At 43.2% G+C, this 19,351-nt stretch overlaps 1 protein-coding gene across 1 annotated transcript in view; it reads left to right on the plus strand.

Moving 5' to 3' along the window:
• The window catches only part of LOC109822205, a 45,804-nt gene extending 26,511 nt beyond the window's left edge, over positions 1-19,293 (plus strand). Inside the window, exons 3-5 of the mRNA XM_020388375.1 lie at positions 16,269-16,326; positions 16,406-16,617; positions 18,898-19,293. Coding sequence (XP_020243964.1) covers positions 16,269-16,326; positions 16,406-16,617; positions 18,898-18,911 — 284 coding nt within the window. The 3' untranslated portion in view covers positions 18,912-19,293. The remainder of the gene's footprint in view (positions 1-16,268; positions 16,327-16,405; positions 16,618-18,897) is intronic.

Here is a 19,351-nt window from a genome sequence, read left to right on the forward strand (position 1 = left end):
CACCCACCCACCCACCAAAAAAAGAAGAAGAAGATACAACATTATCCACTGTAGTTACAATGACATTCTTCTACAAAATTATGTTGTGTCATACATGAAGACATGACCTTCACATGGACATCCTTGCGGCGAGATTCAGATGTAGCTCATGTTAAAAAGAGAGTGGAGGAGTTGACATAGGTCATGTAAAAAAAAAAGTAAGACTGAAGAAGTATCATTGCATCGAGGAAAAAAAAGAAGATAGGTAGAAAGGATTCATAGCCCCCCCACCCACCCACCAAAAAAAGAAGAAGAAGATACAACATTATCCACTGTAGTTACAATGACATTCTTCTACAAAATTATGTTGTGTCATACATGAAGACATGACCTTCACATGGACATCCTTGCGGCGAGATTCAGATGTAGCTCATGTTAAAAAGAGAGTGGAGGAGTTGACATAGGTCATGTAAAAAAAAAAGTAAGACTGAAGAAGTATCATTGCATCGAGGAAAAAAAAGAAGATAGGTAGAAAGGATTCATAGGAGAAGAAAGGCACAAGAAATGTTACACTAGTTATATCTAAACTCATCTTTTATGTTTTGACTATCATTGTCATGTGAGGAAAACAAGTAGTGTCAAATAGAGCCTATTACTTGTCTAAATATGACACCGCTAATACATCTGTGGGTATGTTTCAAATATCCTATTCTTTAAAAGTTGTCCTCTCAGATGCCTTAGGACACTTAGATACTTGCACCCATAGCAATTGTCTAGGTAATACTGCTGCCAACACTCAATTTTCCCTTTTAATTGTCATCTTTATTTTCAGGTAAGGCTTGAATTTTTAGTCCTTGTTTTTGTTATTCCCATTTTAGATGTCACATATATGGAAAAGCAGTGATTAAGTCAACATCCAAGATCATGTTACATAAAACATCAAGTTTTTACAAATCTACCAACAAAGAGTCGGGGCTTCTAGAGAAATATGCTACCAATAGATGCTTTTCCATTTATCCTTCATAACTAGGATGTCCATGACCAATCTTCGGGGAATGAGATGCATAATCAGGTGCTCAGGCATGCAAGACCCAATACCAGGATTTTTGCGAACTATATTAAGCATCTTTGCGTGTAGTTGATTTTCTTTTACCCCAAGAATAACCTGTTGCGCGTAGCGGAAATTTCGGCAGCACTTCGGCAGCACAACAAGAGAGTCAGATCACAATAGGAAATCCTGTTTCACAAAGGAAACAGGAACCTTAAGCAAAATATCTCAACCAAGTGAGATATCAGCTCTTCCTCTCATCAGTTCTAGGACTGACCTATCGAGGGAACCTAAACTCTTCCTCTCATCAGTTCTAGGACTGACCTATCGAGGGAACCTAAAAGCTATTACAAATCACACAAATAACGATACAACCAATTTTACGTGGTTCGGCAAATTGCCTACGTCCACGGGCAAGGAGGGGGGAGATCTACTAATAGAGGGAGAGATTACAACTAGTGTTTATAATCACTCACAACCTAAACCCTCAAACAAGCTCTCAAATCCCTCACAATATCTCTCTACAAAAGGACAAAAGCCTGCACTTTTTTATTCTTGTTGTAGCTAAAAGAGAATAGCCGAAAAACAATTCCTTGCACAGCAAACTTCTGCAGCCGCAAATCTCCCCGCACTGCTCCATGTACTTCTCCTTTGCACGAAACCCCTGTTTCTTGCTGCGATTTTCTGCCGCAGTCGCAAAAACCAAACAAATCCTTGCACCCCCCCAAAAAAACCTAGGAATCGCTGCAAAGTTATATATATATATAGCAGAAGTCCAGTAGACAAAAGCGAACAATCGGGTGGGCCTGCTAAATATCCAGGAGACCAAAGCTGCCCACGCGCTTTGCTTTGTTCACGCGCTTGCAATTTACCAGCTCATTTGCCATTCACGTGGTTCGTGGGCCCAAACGTTCACAATTCTTTACCTTAGTGAAGTTTTCCCAAAACTGAGCTGACACCAAAGCATCCAAATGTTCCACTTGTTGTGTCCAGTACGCCGTGAAGTTAATTCACGACAACGGACTCAATCCATAATAAGTCGGGAACCTGAACTAGAGTCCAAACAATCTCACACCCATCAAAACCAATACCGGGTGCATCATAAATGATTGCTTACGTATCCTCTTACCTAAGGAATCAAGCCTTACGTAGTTCACCCAAATGGTCGCCAACGGCCTCAACAATCACGAATATGCAACAAGTTTCGACAATGATCAAACTTGTTGCTCGGAACCATCTTTGTGAGCATATCCGCCGGATTATCCTTCGTGTGGACCTTCACTATCTCCACATCTCCATCTTCAAGAACATCCCGAACGAAGTGATAACGAACATCAATGTGCTTCGTCCTCGCATGAAAAATCTAATTCTTCGCCAAATAGATAGCACTCATGCTATCACAATGAATAGTGACGGACCTCTGCGATATACCAACTTCCTCCAAAAGTCCTCGAAGCCAAATAGCCTCATTCACAACCTCCGTAACTGTCATATACTCTGCATCCGTCGTAGACAAAACCACCGTCGACTGTAAGGTGCATCTCCAACACACCGGCGCACGGGTCAAAATAAACACATACCCCGTCGTGGACCGACGCTTATCCAAATCCCCGTCATAATCCGAATCAACATAGACAATGCACAACTGTCCACCTGTAGTGTCCCGCTCATAAACCAAACCAACATTAATGGTACCTCGAATGTACCTCAAAATCCATCTCACGACGTCCCAATGACCCACTCCTGGATCGTGCATGTATCTCGAAACCATGCTCATTGCCTGTGATAAATCCGGCCTCGTACATACCATCGCATACATCAAGCTTCTAACCGCACTCGCATATGGAGTCTTCGACATCAACTCTCGATCTTCAACTGTCTTCGGTGAAAGACCAGCTAAAAGCTTCAAATGGGCTCCCAAAGGTACACCAACTGGCTTCGTATCCATGCTAACATGGAATCACTGTAGAATCTTCTTCAAATAAGTCACATGTGTCAAACAAATTCTGTCCTTCTTGTCTCTGTCTATCTCCATCCCTAGAATGCGCTTTACCTCGCCCAAGTCCTTCATCTCAAACTCATTAGAAAGCTAAACTTTTAACTCATCTATAGCCGACCTGAAAATAGAGGCAACCAACATATCATCGATATAGAGCAACAAATAAATGTACGCACCTCCTTTCAACTTGCGAAAATATACGCAAGGATCAAACTGGTTCCGAGTGTACGAATGACTAATCATAAAATCATCGAATCGTCTATACCACTGTCGAGGAGACTGTTTCAAATCGTATAGCGATTTCTTTAATCTGCAAACCAATTTTAGCTTCCCTGCAGCTCGGAATCCCAATGGCTGAGTCATATATATTTCTTCATCAATATCACCATGAAGAAATACTGTCTTCACATCCAACTGATCTAACTCCAAACCATACTGTGCCACCAAAGCTAGCAAAATCCGAATCGAAGAGTGCTTCACCACCGGAGAGAAAACCTCATTATAGTCAATACCTTTCTCCTGTGCATAGCCCTTCGCAACCAACCTAGCTTTGAACCTCAATGGAGTGCCCTCAATGCCCTCTTTCTTCATGTATACCCACTTGCAACCAATTGCCTTCCGTCCCTTTGGAAGCTCAACAAGCTTTCATGTATCGTTCTTATGAAGAGATTCTATCTCCTCCTGTATAGCCACCTGCCACGAATCAGCCTCCAAACTCTGCTCGGCCTATCTGAATGTAGTAGGCACCAACTCATCGATACTCTCCATCGGAAGTGCATACGCAACTGTGTCGGCATAATCTGAATGTAGTAGGCACCAACTCATCGATACTCTCCATCGGAAGTGCATACGCAACTGTGTCGGCATACCGTGCTGGCATCTGTATGTTTCTCCTCTGTCTCCGAACCGCAATCGAATCCTGAACCTGAGCCGTCGGTCCCTGATCCTGCACATCAGTACTCGTATCCTTCGTGTCAACGTCGTGCTCGCCTGGCGTCATCTCAGGCGGCACCTGCATGGATACTGTACCATCTGGACAATGTGGAGCTGCATCGATCTCCACCACCTGCGATATCTCCTCCGTCGGGTTGCTCTTCACCTGATGAGAGCTGGAAAGCTTCAAGATAGAAGCCTCATCAAATGTGACGTCCCTACTCAGCACAATCTTCTTATCAACTGGATCCCAAAGCTTATATCCCTTGACACCACGCTTGAATCCTACAAATATAGCCTTCCTAGCTTGATGTTCCAATTTATCTGTTCTCACATGATAAAATACAGAGAACCTAAATACCTTGAGCTGGTCATAGTCGTGTGCTGGCTCTCCCGATCACATTTCCATAGGGGTCTTCCCCTCAATCGCAGATGAAGCCAGCCTATTAATGAGCTGACTCGCATATGTAAGTGCCTCAGCCCAAAAGATTTTCTCCAAACCACTCTGCGACAATAAACATCGGATCTTCTCCAGTAAAGACCGATTCAACCTCTCTGCCACCCTATTTTGCTGCGGTGCATGACTAACCATGAAGTGCCTCTCTATGCCCTTGTCTCGACATAGCTGCTAAAATAGGTCAGAAGTATACTCACCACCGTTATCGGATCGTAACGTCTTAATCTTTCTCCCGGTCTGTAGTTCTAATTTCTTCTTTCACTACACAAACAAATCTAGGACTTCATTCTTATGCTTCATGGTGTACACCCAACAATGCCTAGAATAGTCATCAACAAACGTGACGAACCAATATCGACCACCAAGTGATGCAATCTTGGTGGGACCCCAAACGTCTATGTGCACGTAGTCCAGGATGTCCCTCGTCTGATGAATGGCAGTCCCGAACTTCACCTTCGTCTTCTTGCTAAGAACACAGTGCTCACAGAACTCAATCTTTCCACTCTTGGCTCCCTTCAATAGCCCCTGTTTGCAAAATACCTGCAGTAATTTTTCACCTGTGTGTCCTAACCTATAGTGTCAGTCTGCTCATGTCCGCTTCTGAAATAGCCAAAGCAACCTGACCAATCTCGATGCTTCCCTTCAGATAATACAAATTCCGATTGCGTACTCCATTCATCACCACCAATGATCCCTTAGTAACATTCGCTACAGCGTTTTCGAAAGTCACATTGAATCCCTTCGCCTCCAAAGCTCCAACTGAGATAAGATTTTTCTTCAGTTGAGCAACAAATCTCACCTCCTTCAACTCACGGACTACTCCATCGTGCATCCTAATCCGCACGGTACCTATCCCACAAATGTCACAAGATTGATCATTTCTCATGACAACAACACCCCTGTCGACTTTCTCAAAAGATACAAACCAGTCTCGCCTAGGGGTCACATGATAAGTAACGTCGGAATCAAGCATCCAATCTGATGCATCCACATGGTTCACCTCCGGAGTAATCAGTAGAGAAAAGTACGAATCATCGGAATCATCGCTTTCGTAATGTTCACCTCATTGGCCTTTGGGCCCTTTTTCTTGTCATTCTCTTTCACCTTGAGCTTCGGGCAGTCTCTTTTTCAATGTCCCTGCTCCTTGCAGAATGTACATTGATTCTTTGGTAATTGGTGGCGGCTTCTTGACTTTTATCTTCCTCTATTACCATCTTTCGGATATGGGCTTCTACCTCTCGTCGACAATGCCTCACCTGAAGTGCTAGCACGAGAAGTCTCCTTATCCTTCCTCCTCAAATCGTAGTTCGTCAAAGCGTTAGTCACTTCACTATAGCTGATAGAAGATCTTCCGTTCAACAAAGTGAGCACGAAGGTATCATACTCCTCATCCGGTAAGGAGCCCAACAAAATAATCGTCTTGTACTTATCTGATATCTTCTCATCAACATTCACCAAGCCCGACAACAACTTCGTATAGTTGTTCACATGAGCCGCTAGTGAGGTGCCTCTGGACATCTGAAATCTGAAGAGTCTTCGCAGCAAGTGCAACCTGTTCTCAACACTCTTCGTGAGATACTTGTTGTTAATAATTTCCCACATCTTTATTGCAGACATCACCCCAATCATATCATATTTCAGCTCCTGTTCCAAACAGGATCTGATCACCCCACAAGCGTTCCTATTCATCTTCTCTCATACCGTCTCTTCATATTTAGGTGGTCTTTCATGGACCATAATGGTCTCCTCCAAATTCTGAGCATTAAACGCATCCTGTACGTCGTTTATCCACAAACCAAAGTTAATTTTTCCGTCATACTTTACCACACTAATCTTAGTGTTCTGAAAACCAACTTGTACTCGCCATCGACTTGCTGCTTTCACCTTCTTCTCCCATTGCAAACTAACTCCAAATTGTAAAGAAAGATTCAAACTTTAAAAGGAATAAGAAATTACCCAACTGAACCCTAGATTGGATTTCAAATAGAACTCCTAACCACACGAGGAAAGCGAGATCTCCAACGGTAATTTCAAATCCTATCTCCACTGAAGCCTAGAACTCCAGGAACCAAGCTTCCAACTGAATCTTCCTCCACCTAATCTAAAATACTCCAGATCTGAAATCTGGGCTCTGATACCACTTATTGCGCGCAGCAAAAATTTCGACAGCACTTCGGCGGCACAACAAGAGAGTCAGATCATAATAGAAAATCCTGTTTCACAAAGGAAACAGGAACCTTAAGCAAAATATCTCAACCAAGTGAGATATCAGCTCTTCCTCTCATCAGTTCTAGGACTGACCTGTCGAGGGAACCTAAAAGCTATTACAAATCACACAAATAGCGATATAACCAATTTTACGTGGTTCGGCAAGTCGAGGGAACCTAAAAGCTATTACAAATCACACAAATAGCGATATAACCAATTTTACGTGGTTCGGCAAATTGCTTGCATTCACGAGGCAATGAGGGGGGAGATCTACTAATAGAGGGAGAGATTACAACTAGGATTTACAATCACTCACAATCTAAACCCTCAAACAAACTCTCAGATCCCTCACAATATCTCTCTACAAAAGGACAAAAGCCTACATTTTTTCTTTTTGTAGCCAAAAGAGAATAGCCGAAAAACAATTCCTTGCACAGCAAACTTCTGCAGCCGCAAATCTCCCCGCACTGCTCCATGTACTTCTCCTTTGCACGAAACCCCTGTTTCTTGCTGCGATTTTCTGCCGCAGTCGCAAAAACCAAACAAATCCTTGCACCCCCCCAAAAAAACCTAGGAATCGCTGCAAAGTTATATATATATATAGCAGAAGTCCAGTAGACAAAAGCGAACAATCGGGTGGGCCTGCTAAATATCTAGGAGACCAAAGCTGCCCACGCGCTTTGCTTTGTTCACGCGCTTGCAATTTACCAGCTCATTTGCCATTTACGTGGTTCGTGGGCCCCAACGTTCACATAACCATTTTGTGAATTGAGCCCCTAGGCCTGTATTTATAGGCTTCGTTGCAGAGTTTTTGTGTAAGAATGAGTGATTTGGCCTTATCTTCAGTTAATAACGGCCTAACCACGTTTGTAGATGATATCTAGGCATTTAGAAACCTCTGGAACAGAAGAAACCGATCGAAACAGCCTAAAAACGCATTTTGGAGGTTACGGGTAGTTCTGGGCGTGAGACGGACTGATGTGACCCGCGTGGGCGCGGGTCGGATGGATCCGACCCGCCGCCGCGCGGGTCAGTTTGAGACATCTTTGGTATTTTGGTCTTAACTCTCTCGTCCGACATCGGATTGAGCTGGTTCAAGATGCGTTAGAAAGCTGACGAAGATACCTACAACTTTTATCTTTTGAGTTTCCTCAGATTCAAATTGTAGCATGGTCTATATGCATCTTCTATTTGTGGACCACTTTGAGGTTTTCGACACTTTCCGACTTCTCCGGACTTGTATTGCGTATTTCGTCATTCCGTTGACTTGTATGCTTTGTTAACTTGTTTCATACGCTCGTTAGGTTCTTTATGGCACTTGGACCTGACCGACGCGCGTGAGCTGACTGATAAGTGCGTTTGGTCACTTGGAGCTGACCGGCGCACGGCGGGTACTTTGGATCTACCTGACAGACATGTCAGGCACTTTGAATCCGCCTGACAGGCGCGTCGGGCACTTTGGATCTGCTTGACAGGCGCGTCGGGCACTTTGGATCCGCCTGACAGGCGCGTCGGGCATTTTGGATCCGCCTGACAGGCACGTCGGGCACTTTGTTCGCCGTTTCGCTTCATGCGCTTGTTGGCGTTAGATAATGCTCTTAGACTCGGACAACGACGTTCGTCGTCTTCTCTCCGTCTCGAGCTGTGTGCGGACACCTATAAGCATTTTTAGACGCCTACAGATACCCCCTCCAAAGTATTTCAGACTCATTCTTTTATAGAAGAGTCTAAAAGGCTTTGGATAAGATAGGTCCTTTCCTCAAGCTCGTAGAGGGGCCTGTGAACTGCTTTAATTCTTGACTTCTTCAGCCTTCAGTCTATTCAGTATTTTATCGAATAGATGAAGTTCTTACGACGCTGCGTTTATCGTCTGACCGTTGTCGAAATCTTGAACTGGAGTTGATGCGTAAGTTTCTGAATTTAGCTCGTGTCATTGAGTTGACTTTGAACTGATCATCTTCGTCAGAAATTCATATTTAAATGCGATTGAACTCCCTGGAATTATTCTTTGTCTTATTTTGGTGAAATTGCTGATGCGTTGACCGGCATCCACCTTTATTGTAGTGCGTTGACCGGCGTTAACCTTTGCTGTAATGCGTTGACTGGCGTTAACACAGTTTATACTCGTACATTTACTAGAGTCTACACAGTTTAAGCTCTTAAGGCATTGGAACATGGCGGTCCTAAATTTTGGGCTGCAGGACTAACTATTAAAATTGTTTCGTCTGTAGATATGGATCTTATCCCGAAATCGTTGGATGTTCAAGTCACGATACCAACTAATGAAGCTGATGCGTCAATGACTCATATTTATAATATTTTTGGCAAATTCTCAGCCATCAACGGGTTTGATTAGCTTTACTGACTACCGTTTGAGTAGGGCTAGCATGCAGATTATTTAAATCCGTTCTGCATGTAACGTGGTGCTAAAAGAGTTAACTCTTTTAGTGCTATGATATTGAATACGTAGACTTTGTATTTCTCCTGTGAAAAGACTAAACAGCAACGTGTATCAGACGTAGACTTAGGATTTTTGGCAAATCCTCAGCCTTCAACAGATTTGACATGCCTTTACCGATTACCGTTTGAATCGGGCTTGCATACGGATTGTTTAAGTCCATTTCGCATGTGACGTTGTGCTAAGAGAGTTAACTTTCTTTGTGCTACGATATTGAATATGTAAACTCCGTTTTTCTTACGGGAATAGACTATCCGATAACGTGTGTTAGGCGCTGACTTATCCCTTCTTAGGATTCGGGATAAAAGTCCTCAGACTGGTATTCTGGTGTCTTCTTCAATCGGTGTAAGATTAAATCGGCAACACGTGTTAGGCCTTAACTTATATCTACTTAGGATTCGGGACAAAATTCCCCACGCGTGTGAGACACGAATTTTGGCGTCATTAATAACAACCTGTCACAATGTTGAATATGTGAGCTTTTGTCCTTTTTACGGTTAAGAACTAACCAGCAACGTGTGTTAGACGCTAATTTATCCCTACTTAGGTTTCGGGATAAAAGTCCCCAGACTTGAATTCTGGTGTCTTCTTCAATCGGTGAAAGACTAAACCGGCAACGCGTGTTAGGCACTAACTTATCCCTGCTTAGGATTCGGGATAAAATTCCCTGTGCGTGTGAGGCACGGATTTTGGAGTTGAAAGATAGTGTTGAAATATGGTGTCTTCTCTTGGGGAAAAGACGAATCTGATGTGGGAGAGAAAAAATTTTATATTCTATCTCCCAAAGCTGAATATGAAGAATTTTATATTCTATCTCTGGTTGCAAATGAAACTCAAAGTAGGATCTCCACTTCGAGAATCCGGAAGGTGAAACTAAGAGTGAGATCTCCACTCCGAGAATCAAAATGATTCGAATAATCCTAATTGTCGGAAGGTTTGATTACCGAACTAAAGTGAGTTTCTCGTTTATCGAGAGTGAAGTGCGGTTCTGGCCCTAACTATAAGAAGGTTTGATCAAGTGGGAGGTTTGAGATGACCCTAACTGTAGGAATGTTTGATCGTTCTATTTGAGAGTGGACCTCTCGTTCATGGAAGGAATTGAGAGAAGATTTTGGTTGTGGTCCTAACTGTAGGAAGGTTTGACCGAGTGAGGAGTTTTGAGACAATCTTGACTTTTATAGGTTTGATCACTCAATTTGTGAACCTCTCGTTTATTGAAGGAATCGAGAGGGAATTTTGGTTGTGGTCCTAAATATAGGTAGGTTTGACCAAGTGAACAGTGAGAGTGGGAGTACAAATTACAGTGAAAGTATTGATTCGTACAAACCACTCAAAGAGGAGTACTAATATTAAGTAACAAATACTTAACACGGAGGGGTTTGATAATTATCAATAATCAGCAGATTAAAATTTTGAGTACTATGCCCGGACTCTAACACTGAGAGTGTTGAGTGCACAGACGTAGTGGGAGTTTGAATGAGAGTTTCTTATTCGTCACCTTCTTGTAGTGACCGGGTTATCCCTAAGAATACACTATACAGAATTTTTTCGGGAACTTCCCGTTACATGAATCATTCACCCCCAGCTTCCTTTGTGAAATCGGGTCTAATATTGTACTTAGTTGGATGATCGGGTTATCCTTAAGAATACCAGGCATGACACTCTCCAGGAACTTCCCGTGAAAGAAAGGACACAGTTTAGACTCACATACCTGTTGGGGTATTGAGAAGCAGTTTATACTCGTATATTCTTCGGAGTCTTCATTCGACTTAATTGAGCGTTATGACGCCGGCTTCGACCAATGTTTGGATGTTATTCTTGAGAGCGTAGCAAGCCTTGGTAGGATGAAGGATCCTCATGTGGTATGCACAGTACTTTGGATTCGAAGTGTTATCAGCTTCCTCCTGATTCGTGATAGGTGGTAGCTTGATGTTGTTGTTTTCAAGGAGGGATTCAAAAATGGCTGGAACGTCTTCGTCTTTGAAGGAGTACTATTTTTGGAGTCTCTGATCCGAAGTCTTTTGTTGTCTCCGGGATTGTTGTTGCGACGTCTGATTAACGTCAACAACTGTTGTAGGTTCCTTGCCCTTACCACGAGAGACGAAGTTCGAGTTCGGAGGATTAGCCGTCGGTTGGCTCCTCTCGGCCTTCTTCCTTCTGAGGAAGCGTTAGGCCTGCTCTCCGCACACCTTCAACTCTTTCTAGGTATTGTATGGTGCTACTCGCATAACTTCTAACATGTCTAAAGAGAGGTTATTATGACAGGTTTGAAGGATGAAGTCCTCTGTGATCGGATCTCGGCAGTTCATCGCCTTATTCCGAAAGTGCTTGATAAAGCCGTCGACCGTCTCATTGTCTTCTTGCTTCTCATCGAAGAGTGTCCTGATTGACACCTCGGCATCATCGTCAAAAAAGTGAGCGAGGAACAGGTTCTCCAGGTCGTCCCAGCTGTTGATGCTTCCAGACTTGAGATGGCAGTACCAATCGAAGGCGGGCCCGTGAAGGGTGCTAACGAATGACCGCATCATTAAGGCTTTATTGTCAGAGATCATACACAAGTGGGACTTGAAGTAGATCAGATATTGAGTGGGCGAACCCTTCCCGTTAAACGGCGTGAAGTTAATCAGGTTGAACTTCGTCGGGTATGCTATCAAATCCCATTCTCTTGGATAGGGATATGGAATGTCGGTCATTTTTACCTCTCGAGCAGACATTAGAGCGTTGATTTTACTCTCGAGATTTTTTAATTTCTCATCCTCGCTCGTATCGGGTCTTGGACGATTCTTAAGAGGAATAATGGGGCCACCTCCAGTGTTGTCGTTATTGGTGGGATCACCCCCAGTGTTCTGGTCAACGGGAGAGTTATCAATATTAAGATGTTCATCCTCATCTGAATCGCCAGCTGCTTGGCTAATATTATTGTGACGACTGGATTCATCTATCTGATTCGATAAGGCTCAGATCTGTTGGTCATGCTCTTCCCTCATCCACAACATAGCCATTTCCATTTCGAACTTGAAGTTATCTTTTTGTTTGGCCAAGGCATCTTCGATGATTTTGGTCACTTGCTCGGTATTGATCATAAACACCTCACAGGATTGTCCTGGGCTAGATACTGTATTGTCAGAAACGATTACAGAGTTAGCATCTGATGCTTCATCAACCGAGGATAACCCTCTCTACATTCTCTGATAGTCCCTACGTCTAGTGGTCCCTGCGCGTAGCCGAGTCAGACGATGCGATACAAGGGGTCGGAGCTAGAAGGTCGAGTCAACTTTCCCTTATCAGCCATATTTACCGTAACTTCCGAAAATTCGTCACCTTGAACGACTGATCGTTTCTTACGGAGACGTTTTAGTTTGGACTTAGCCATTTTGTTGGAGATTCTCTCAAATACCGAGACCCTTTGCGGAGCGGTTTTGGGATAGCTATATACTGATAATACTGCCCTGATAAGTTTAGCATACGGACAATGAAAGTCCATCTCCCGGGTACCTCTCTTCCGAGACTTGTTCGTACCCCAGCCCGATAGTACAACTCGTCAGTCAGATGACCGGAGCAACCTATCGTGTGTTGGCATAACTTCCCAGGTATAACGTTATCATCGTCAGATGAATACGTTTCTTTCAGGGGATTTACCGCCTTATTGGCGTTCTCAAGAGTCATGCGTTTAGAGCCACGCATTTGTAAGCGTGAACTCTTGACGAGCTCTTGGACTATGACTCGCGGTCCGAGGTGGTCAGTTATAGGAGTTTTTCGTGTGCGACCCCCGGCTTGAGTAGTTGCTCAGGGTTTAGTCACCGGATCAAAACGTTCTTTGATCGGAACTTTACCTCGATCCTCGTGCAAAAAACCTAGACGATCCACTATCCTCATCTTGAAACGGGACAAGTCTACGCTACCGCGGGGCTTCACTGGGAGTATTGGATCAATCAGAGCAGGGGTGGAACTTGATGGAACAAGTGCATAATGTCTTCTGTCTTGACCCTGACGCGGGTTAGACCCACTGTTGGGAGGGTCAGACTTGGGTGACCCGCGGCTTGAAGGGTCGGATTTGGGTGACCCGCGGGCTGGAGGGTCAGATTTGAGTGACCCGTGGCTTGGCGGGTCGGAGTTGAGTGACCCACGGCTTGACGGGTCGGATTTGAGTGACCCGCGGTCTGGAGGGTCAGATTTGAGTGACCCGCGGCTTGGCGGGTCAGACTTGAGTGACCCACGACTTGAGTGACCCGCGGCTTGGCAGGTCGGATTTGAGTGACTCACGGCTTGGAGGGTCAGACTTGGGTGACCCGCGATTTTTGATCATTTCGACTGTTGTTTCGGACTTTGGTCTCCAAGTTTGATGCAGTATTGGTTGTTTCTTGGCTATGTCATTCTTCTGCATCTTTTGTGCCTTTTGCAAAAGAATTCGCGCGTGTGCAAGCAGTACGTGGTGCTTTTGGATCCGCTCCTCAAGAGTTGAACGGGTCTTTTTGATTTGGATTCATTCACTCGTTGATGATTTGGAGGAGGGGTTGTTCGCTCGCTGTTGTGACGGTTGGCGTCTTCTGGACTTTAGATCCGCTTCGTAGCGAATCCCGTCAATTGGCTCCAAAGCTTTAGCAAGTTGTCGCGCGAGTCGTTGGCGTTGCCTTTGGCGTGCCCTCTTTGATAGGATTGGCGCGCCTTCGGTACTCAACTCCCTAATTGAGGAGGAGTTCAGATCTGTAGATCCGATCTTATTTGGAGACCGGAGGGGCGTTGGAAGGTGCAGCTACCGCAGCAACGGGGACATTGATCTTCCTACGCTTACGAGTGGAGGAGGATCTGGAGGAGGATGATGACAGATACTCCTCGTACTTCTGTTGGTCGAACTCGTACTCTACCTTTTCTTCAACCGTGATCTGGATCCGAGGTTGCGACACGTCAGCCTTCGCAGAAATGCTGTCGGCTCCCACCGTGGTCGCCAGCTTGTTCGGGTCAAAAGTTGATGTTTTCATCGCCTTGAATCTATTACAACTATGGTCGTTACAATAAACTTAAATAAACGAGAAAAGTAGATCTTTTTATAAGATCGACTTATATAATGAAAATGAAATTAAATACAACTCTTGTCAAACAGCGTAACGGACGTTTATCACCCGCTGCTTGCGTGAGAACTTCGCCTGTGCCGGGGACGTTAATATCCGTGGACCACTACGAATCAGATCCGGTTGATAGAAGATTGACGGAGCTCCTACTTCACCAAGGAAGTATTCACATGAAGCTCTGAAATTAACCAAGCGAAATTAGTAGCTCTTCTCGAGATTAAGACCAAGCCTAATCTCGAGGAACGGACGGACGGGGCTTCAGATCTCTTGAACTCTCCCTCTTTATGCTGATGAACTTCGCCGAGATCAGTTGGCCACCTCTGAAATTCGTGCTCCTTTGACTCCTTAATCCGGCAGCACCTCGTCCTCTTGATAATATTCCGCCCCTGTGAATTGAGCCCCTAGGCATGTATTTATAAGCTTCGTTGGGGGATTTTCGGGTAAGAATACGTGATTTGGCCTTATCTTCAGTTAATAACGACCTAACCACGTTTGTAGATGATATCTAGGCAGTTGAAACCTCTGGAACAGAAGAAACTGATCGAAACAGCCTAAAAACACGTTTTGGAGGTTACGGGCAGTTCTGTGCGCGAGACGGACTGATGTGACCCGCATAGGCACGGGTCGGATGGATCCGACCCGTCGCCGCGCGGGTCAGTTTGAGATACCTTTGGTATTTTGGTCTTAACTCTCTCGTCCGACCTCGGATTGAGCTGGTTCAAGATACGTTAGAAAGCTAACGAAGATATCTACAACTTTTATCTTTGAGTTTCTCGGATGGATCCGACCCGCCGGCGCGCGGGTCAGATTGATCCGACCCGCCGCCGCGCGGGTCAGTTTGAGATACCTTCGGTATTTTGGTCTTAACTCTCTCGTCCGACCTTGGATTGAGCTAGTTCAAGATGCGTTGGAAAGCTGAAGAAGATACCTACGACTTTTATCTTTTGAGTTTCCTCAGATTCGAATTGTAACATGGTCTAAATGCATCTTCTTTTTGCGGACCACTTTTAGGTGTTTGACAATTTCTGACTTCTCCGGACTTGTATTGCGTATTTCGTCATTCCGTTGACTTGCATGCTTTGTTATCTTGTTTCATGCGCTTGTTAGGTTCTTTATGGCACTTGGAGCTGACCGATGCGCGCGAGCTGACTGATGAGTGCGTTCGGTCACTTGGAGCTGACCGACGCGCGGCGGGTACTATGGATCTACCTGACAGGCGCGTCGAGCATTTTGGATCCGCCTGACAGGCGCGTGGGGCACTTTGGATCCGCCTGACAGGCGCGTCTGGCCATTTGGATCCGTCTGACAGGCGCGTCGGGCACTTTGGATCTGCCTGACAGGCACGTCAGGCACTTTGTTCGCCGTTTCGCTTCATGCGCTTGTCGGCGTCAGATAATCCTCTTAGACTTGGACAACGACGTTCGTCGTCTTCTCTCCGTCTCGAGCTGTGTGCAGACACCTATAGGTATTTTTAGGCGCCTACAATGATATCATAATGTCATAACAATTTGATGGGTTTATGGGGTTGTTGTTACTTGATGCCTTTTGTAGGAAATCACCAATCAGTTGAAGTGAGAAATGATGTCATATTGTCTTGATTATGTGATGTGCTGATAATACGTTGATGAGTTTGATGCGTTTATGGTGTGTGCAAGTGACTTTAGGAATATAGAAGCTAAGGTGGATAAAAGGTCTAAATTATCCTTGAAAAAAGAAGAGAGGTGAGGATAATGTAGAAGATATATAAGGGACATAAGGTTAAAATGGTCCATAGAAATGTCAAGTTCAAAGCACATGATGACTCCTCCTTACTGTCATTTGGCATGGTAATAATATAATGAGAAAACTTCACAGTAGTTTCCCAATAAAAGAAAATTGTGATATGCAAAATTCATGGTAGTTTTATGAAATTTGCTAGTTTTGGATGGATGGAACTGAGATTGATTGTTTCATTACCTTTTTTTAATATTTCACCCGTGGTGTAGAACTTGCTTGAAATACTATATCTAGGCTTCTGTGTACTGACATATAGGACCTTTCACTTTTGCTGTATGTGTGATGCTTGTCAAATAGTGGAAATAGCTGATGATTATTGGTTATCACGTTTTTCACTGCAGACTGCCCAACAGGTAGACAAGCATCACTGCTGCGTTACCGAGAGAAGAGAAAAGAGAGGTGAATTTTCCTTCTTATTCGGTTGCAATGGATCTTGATCTTTGGACTGAATTGTTTAATAAATTCTTGGATTCCTTAGATACAAGGGGAAAAGAATTATTGGTGGATTGCCTTCAAATATGGAGATGATGTTTTTGAGTCAGAAGTTTAAAGGTCAGGTCCCTACTGAGCAGTCAAGCCAGAGCAATACGAGCTCTGCCTATCCTAGGCCACCTTGTATGCCCACCACGTGCAGCTCAGTCGAGAACCCGGCACAAAAATTCCACATCTCTTTTGATCTTAATGACGATGGTTGGTAAAAGGCACTTATCTGTCAATTTACTGACAGTTCACCTTATTGATAACAGTACTATACATATAGTTACATAGCATCATAAAATTTTAATTTTGCATTGCATGTGTTTATAATTAACATCTACATAGTTACTACTGTATCTTGTATTCTATGTAGTTGATACCTTCAGAAGACTGACATAATTTCCAGTCAATGATGTTACTGGCTTTTCTTACTTTGAAAAACTTGTTGCTATAATTTTTTCGGGTTCCTAGGTTTGCGGAGGATGCTGAGCATCAGTACAATACATTTTATGAACTCGCTTCGATGATATTAGAAAGTATAGCACTTAAATCGGTTTACCAAAAGATATTGTGTTCACAGGGCATGGATTTGATATATAAATATATGCATTCATGTTGGGAGAAAAAAAAAATAGTGAAATATGAATTTTCAGGCGTGTTGATATAGACATCTTATATTTTATGTCTTTATCGTGTGTAATCTCTTCTTTTAAATAGAAATAGCGATAAGTATGGAACAGTATCATAATATATGCTTGGAAAAGGATGAATGAGTTAGAAAAGTTCCAGGCAGGAAAGCCTTATTCATAGGAGGCGAAAAAGTCATGCTCATTAATGTAGACATGAGACGAACATGGCATTGAGAGTGTTTCAAATATCCCTGATGTATTGTTCTTGAACATTCACTCTATAACATGAAGATAGACATAGCTCGTGTTTCTTCCTTAATTAATGCGTCTGGCTTGTTGGGTTTGATCCGACATTTTTCCTGATAAATTGTCCCACATGTTGGCACACTGTATTTGGAATTGAATTATAGTATTGTTGTCACTGTTATCTATCTTTTTATTTATTTAGTTAGTTATTTATATTCTAAAGTTTCTAAGCCTATTTGCGCATCCTCTGGTATTATTTTGTTTGGTTGCCTCACAAATATGGTTTCTTGACAAGTTTGTATTCACATGTGCGTGACACACAAACACATGGATAGAAAACTTAGATGCTTCTATTTCATTGATTAATATTTCTACAAGTATTGGACGTGTATTCATACACATATAACTATACATGGAAAGCAAAAATTAATCCCTACAAATGTATAATCTAATCTCTACATGCGCCCAAGAATCACATGGTCTCATGATTAGGGAGATGAATGGGGAGGTGATAATATTTCGTCTCTTGGCCACTATCCTTATGCATGCACGTTTCCATGACCAAGGAGATGGCTGGGATGGTGTTGTTATTGCTCTCTTAGTCAACACGAGCTAAGAGTAATTGTCCAAGGATGTTTTCTTCATCCAAGGATGGATCAATCTGGAAAGCAAGTGTGACTGTTGACTCATAGTCATGGCTTTTGCGAACAAATCTGCAACCTGATCATGTGGGAACACGAGCTAAGAGTAATTGTCCAATCTCCTCTAAGATCTAAAATTTAATGGCATTCAGTCTTTATGTGTTTAGCGCAGTCAGGGAACGGTGGATTCTTTGCAATTTGAACAACCCTGAAGTTGTCAGCAAACAATCGATAGGGCTAGGGGGAGAGAGACTGTGCTCTTTCAATGGTATAGCCAAATTATTTTAAGAGCTGGTGGCAGACATTAAGCTGTCTTCAGCCACCTCATATGACTTGGAGACTCATTCTTGTTTCTTGCATTTCTGGGAGATGAGTGATTTATGTAGATGCACATTGCGTGCCAGAGGGACTAGTATCCCAGATATCCTGCCCAATCAACACCATCATAAACTACTGATTGTAGAGATTATGCAGTAGAAAAGGAACGACCATGATCGACTCCGTTTTGTAGTAGAAAAGGAACGACCGTGATCATCTATGTTGTATAAATATCAAACAACCTTAAACAAGGCATTACAATACACTTTGCCAGGATCAGAGACAAACTGACTAATTGCCTGTACAGCATATGAAATATCAGATTGCGCATAGTTAGTTAGATGGGAGTCATAAGACTGCCCAAACAGGCGGATATGCAGTTGGTTCAAAGAGTGATTCACTGTCATCTTTAGCAATCTTAGTATTCATTTTCATTGGAGTGTATAAATATCAGACAATTCTCATTATACAATTCTTGTTAATCTTGAAACCAATTTCCTTTACTCCTATTAGGATTCGGAAATCCGGAGAGTGGGGGAAAAACAAATTTATTCTACTTCTTAGTTCAAAAATAGAACATTTCATTTTGTCTTCCAACCAATTTTTTTAGATGCATTTGACAACTTGTATCTTTTGTGCTTCTCAACGTCTTTAAATAGGTGGTGGCAGTTGATGGTGCAAAAATTGATAATCCACGTTTATCACGCCTGATGGCGCCCAATGACAGTAGTAGTTTCCTATCAGCGGAGTTGCAGATAACAGGTTGCATTTGACATTATAGAAGCGCCTCGCGAAGAATACAATACTGCGCAAGACTTCGATTGGGTTGAATGGCATCAAAAAGCTTCAGTGTTTTACCATTGTTGTTGCAGCCGTCACCATCGGACAAGTGAATAAGAACCCATATGGCTAAACTTGTAATGGGTTCAATATGAGAACCTGGGATCATCTCTGTGAAGTTGGTTGGCACGAACGGGCACAGAGTTTGAGTAATTTTGTATGGACAGGATATACTGCTCACTTAAATGGCGGAGATGACAATTGATTCCAGGGAAGATCCAAGCTCGTTAAGATGTTGTGTTTTCCCCCCTCATTTTAATTATGGCTACATTT

This window comes from Asparagus officinalis, chromosome 8, assembly GCF_001876935.1.
Source record: "Asparagus officinalis chromosome 8, Aspof.V1, whole genome shotgun sequence".
Taxonomy (NCBI): Eukaryota; Viridiplantae; Streptophyta; class Magnoliopsida; order Asparagales; family Asparagaceae; genus Asparagus; species Asparagus officinalis.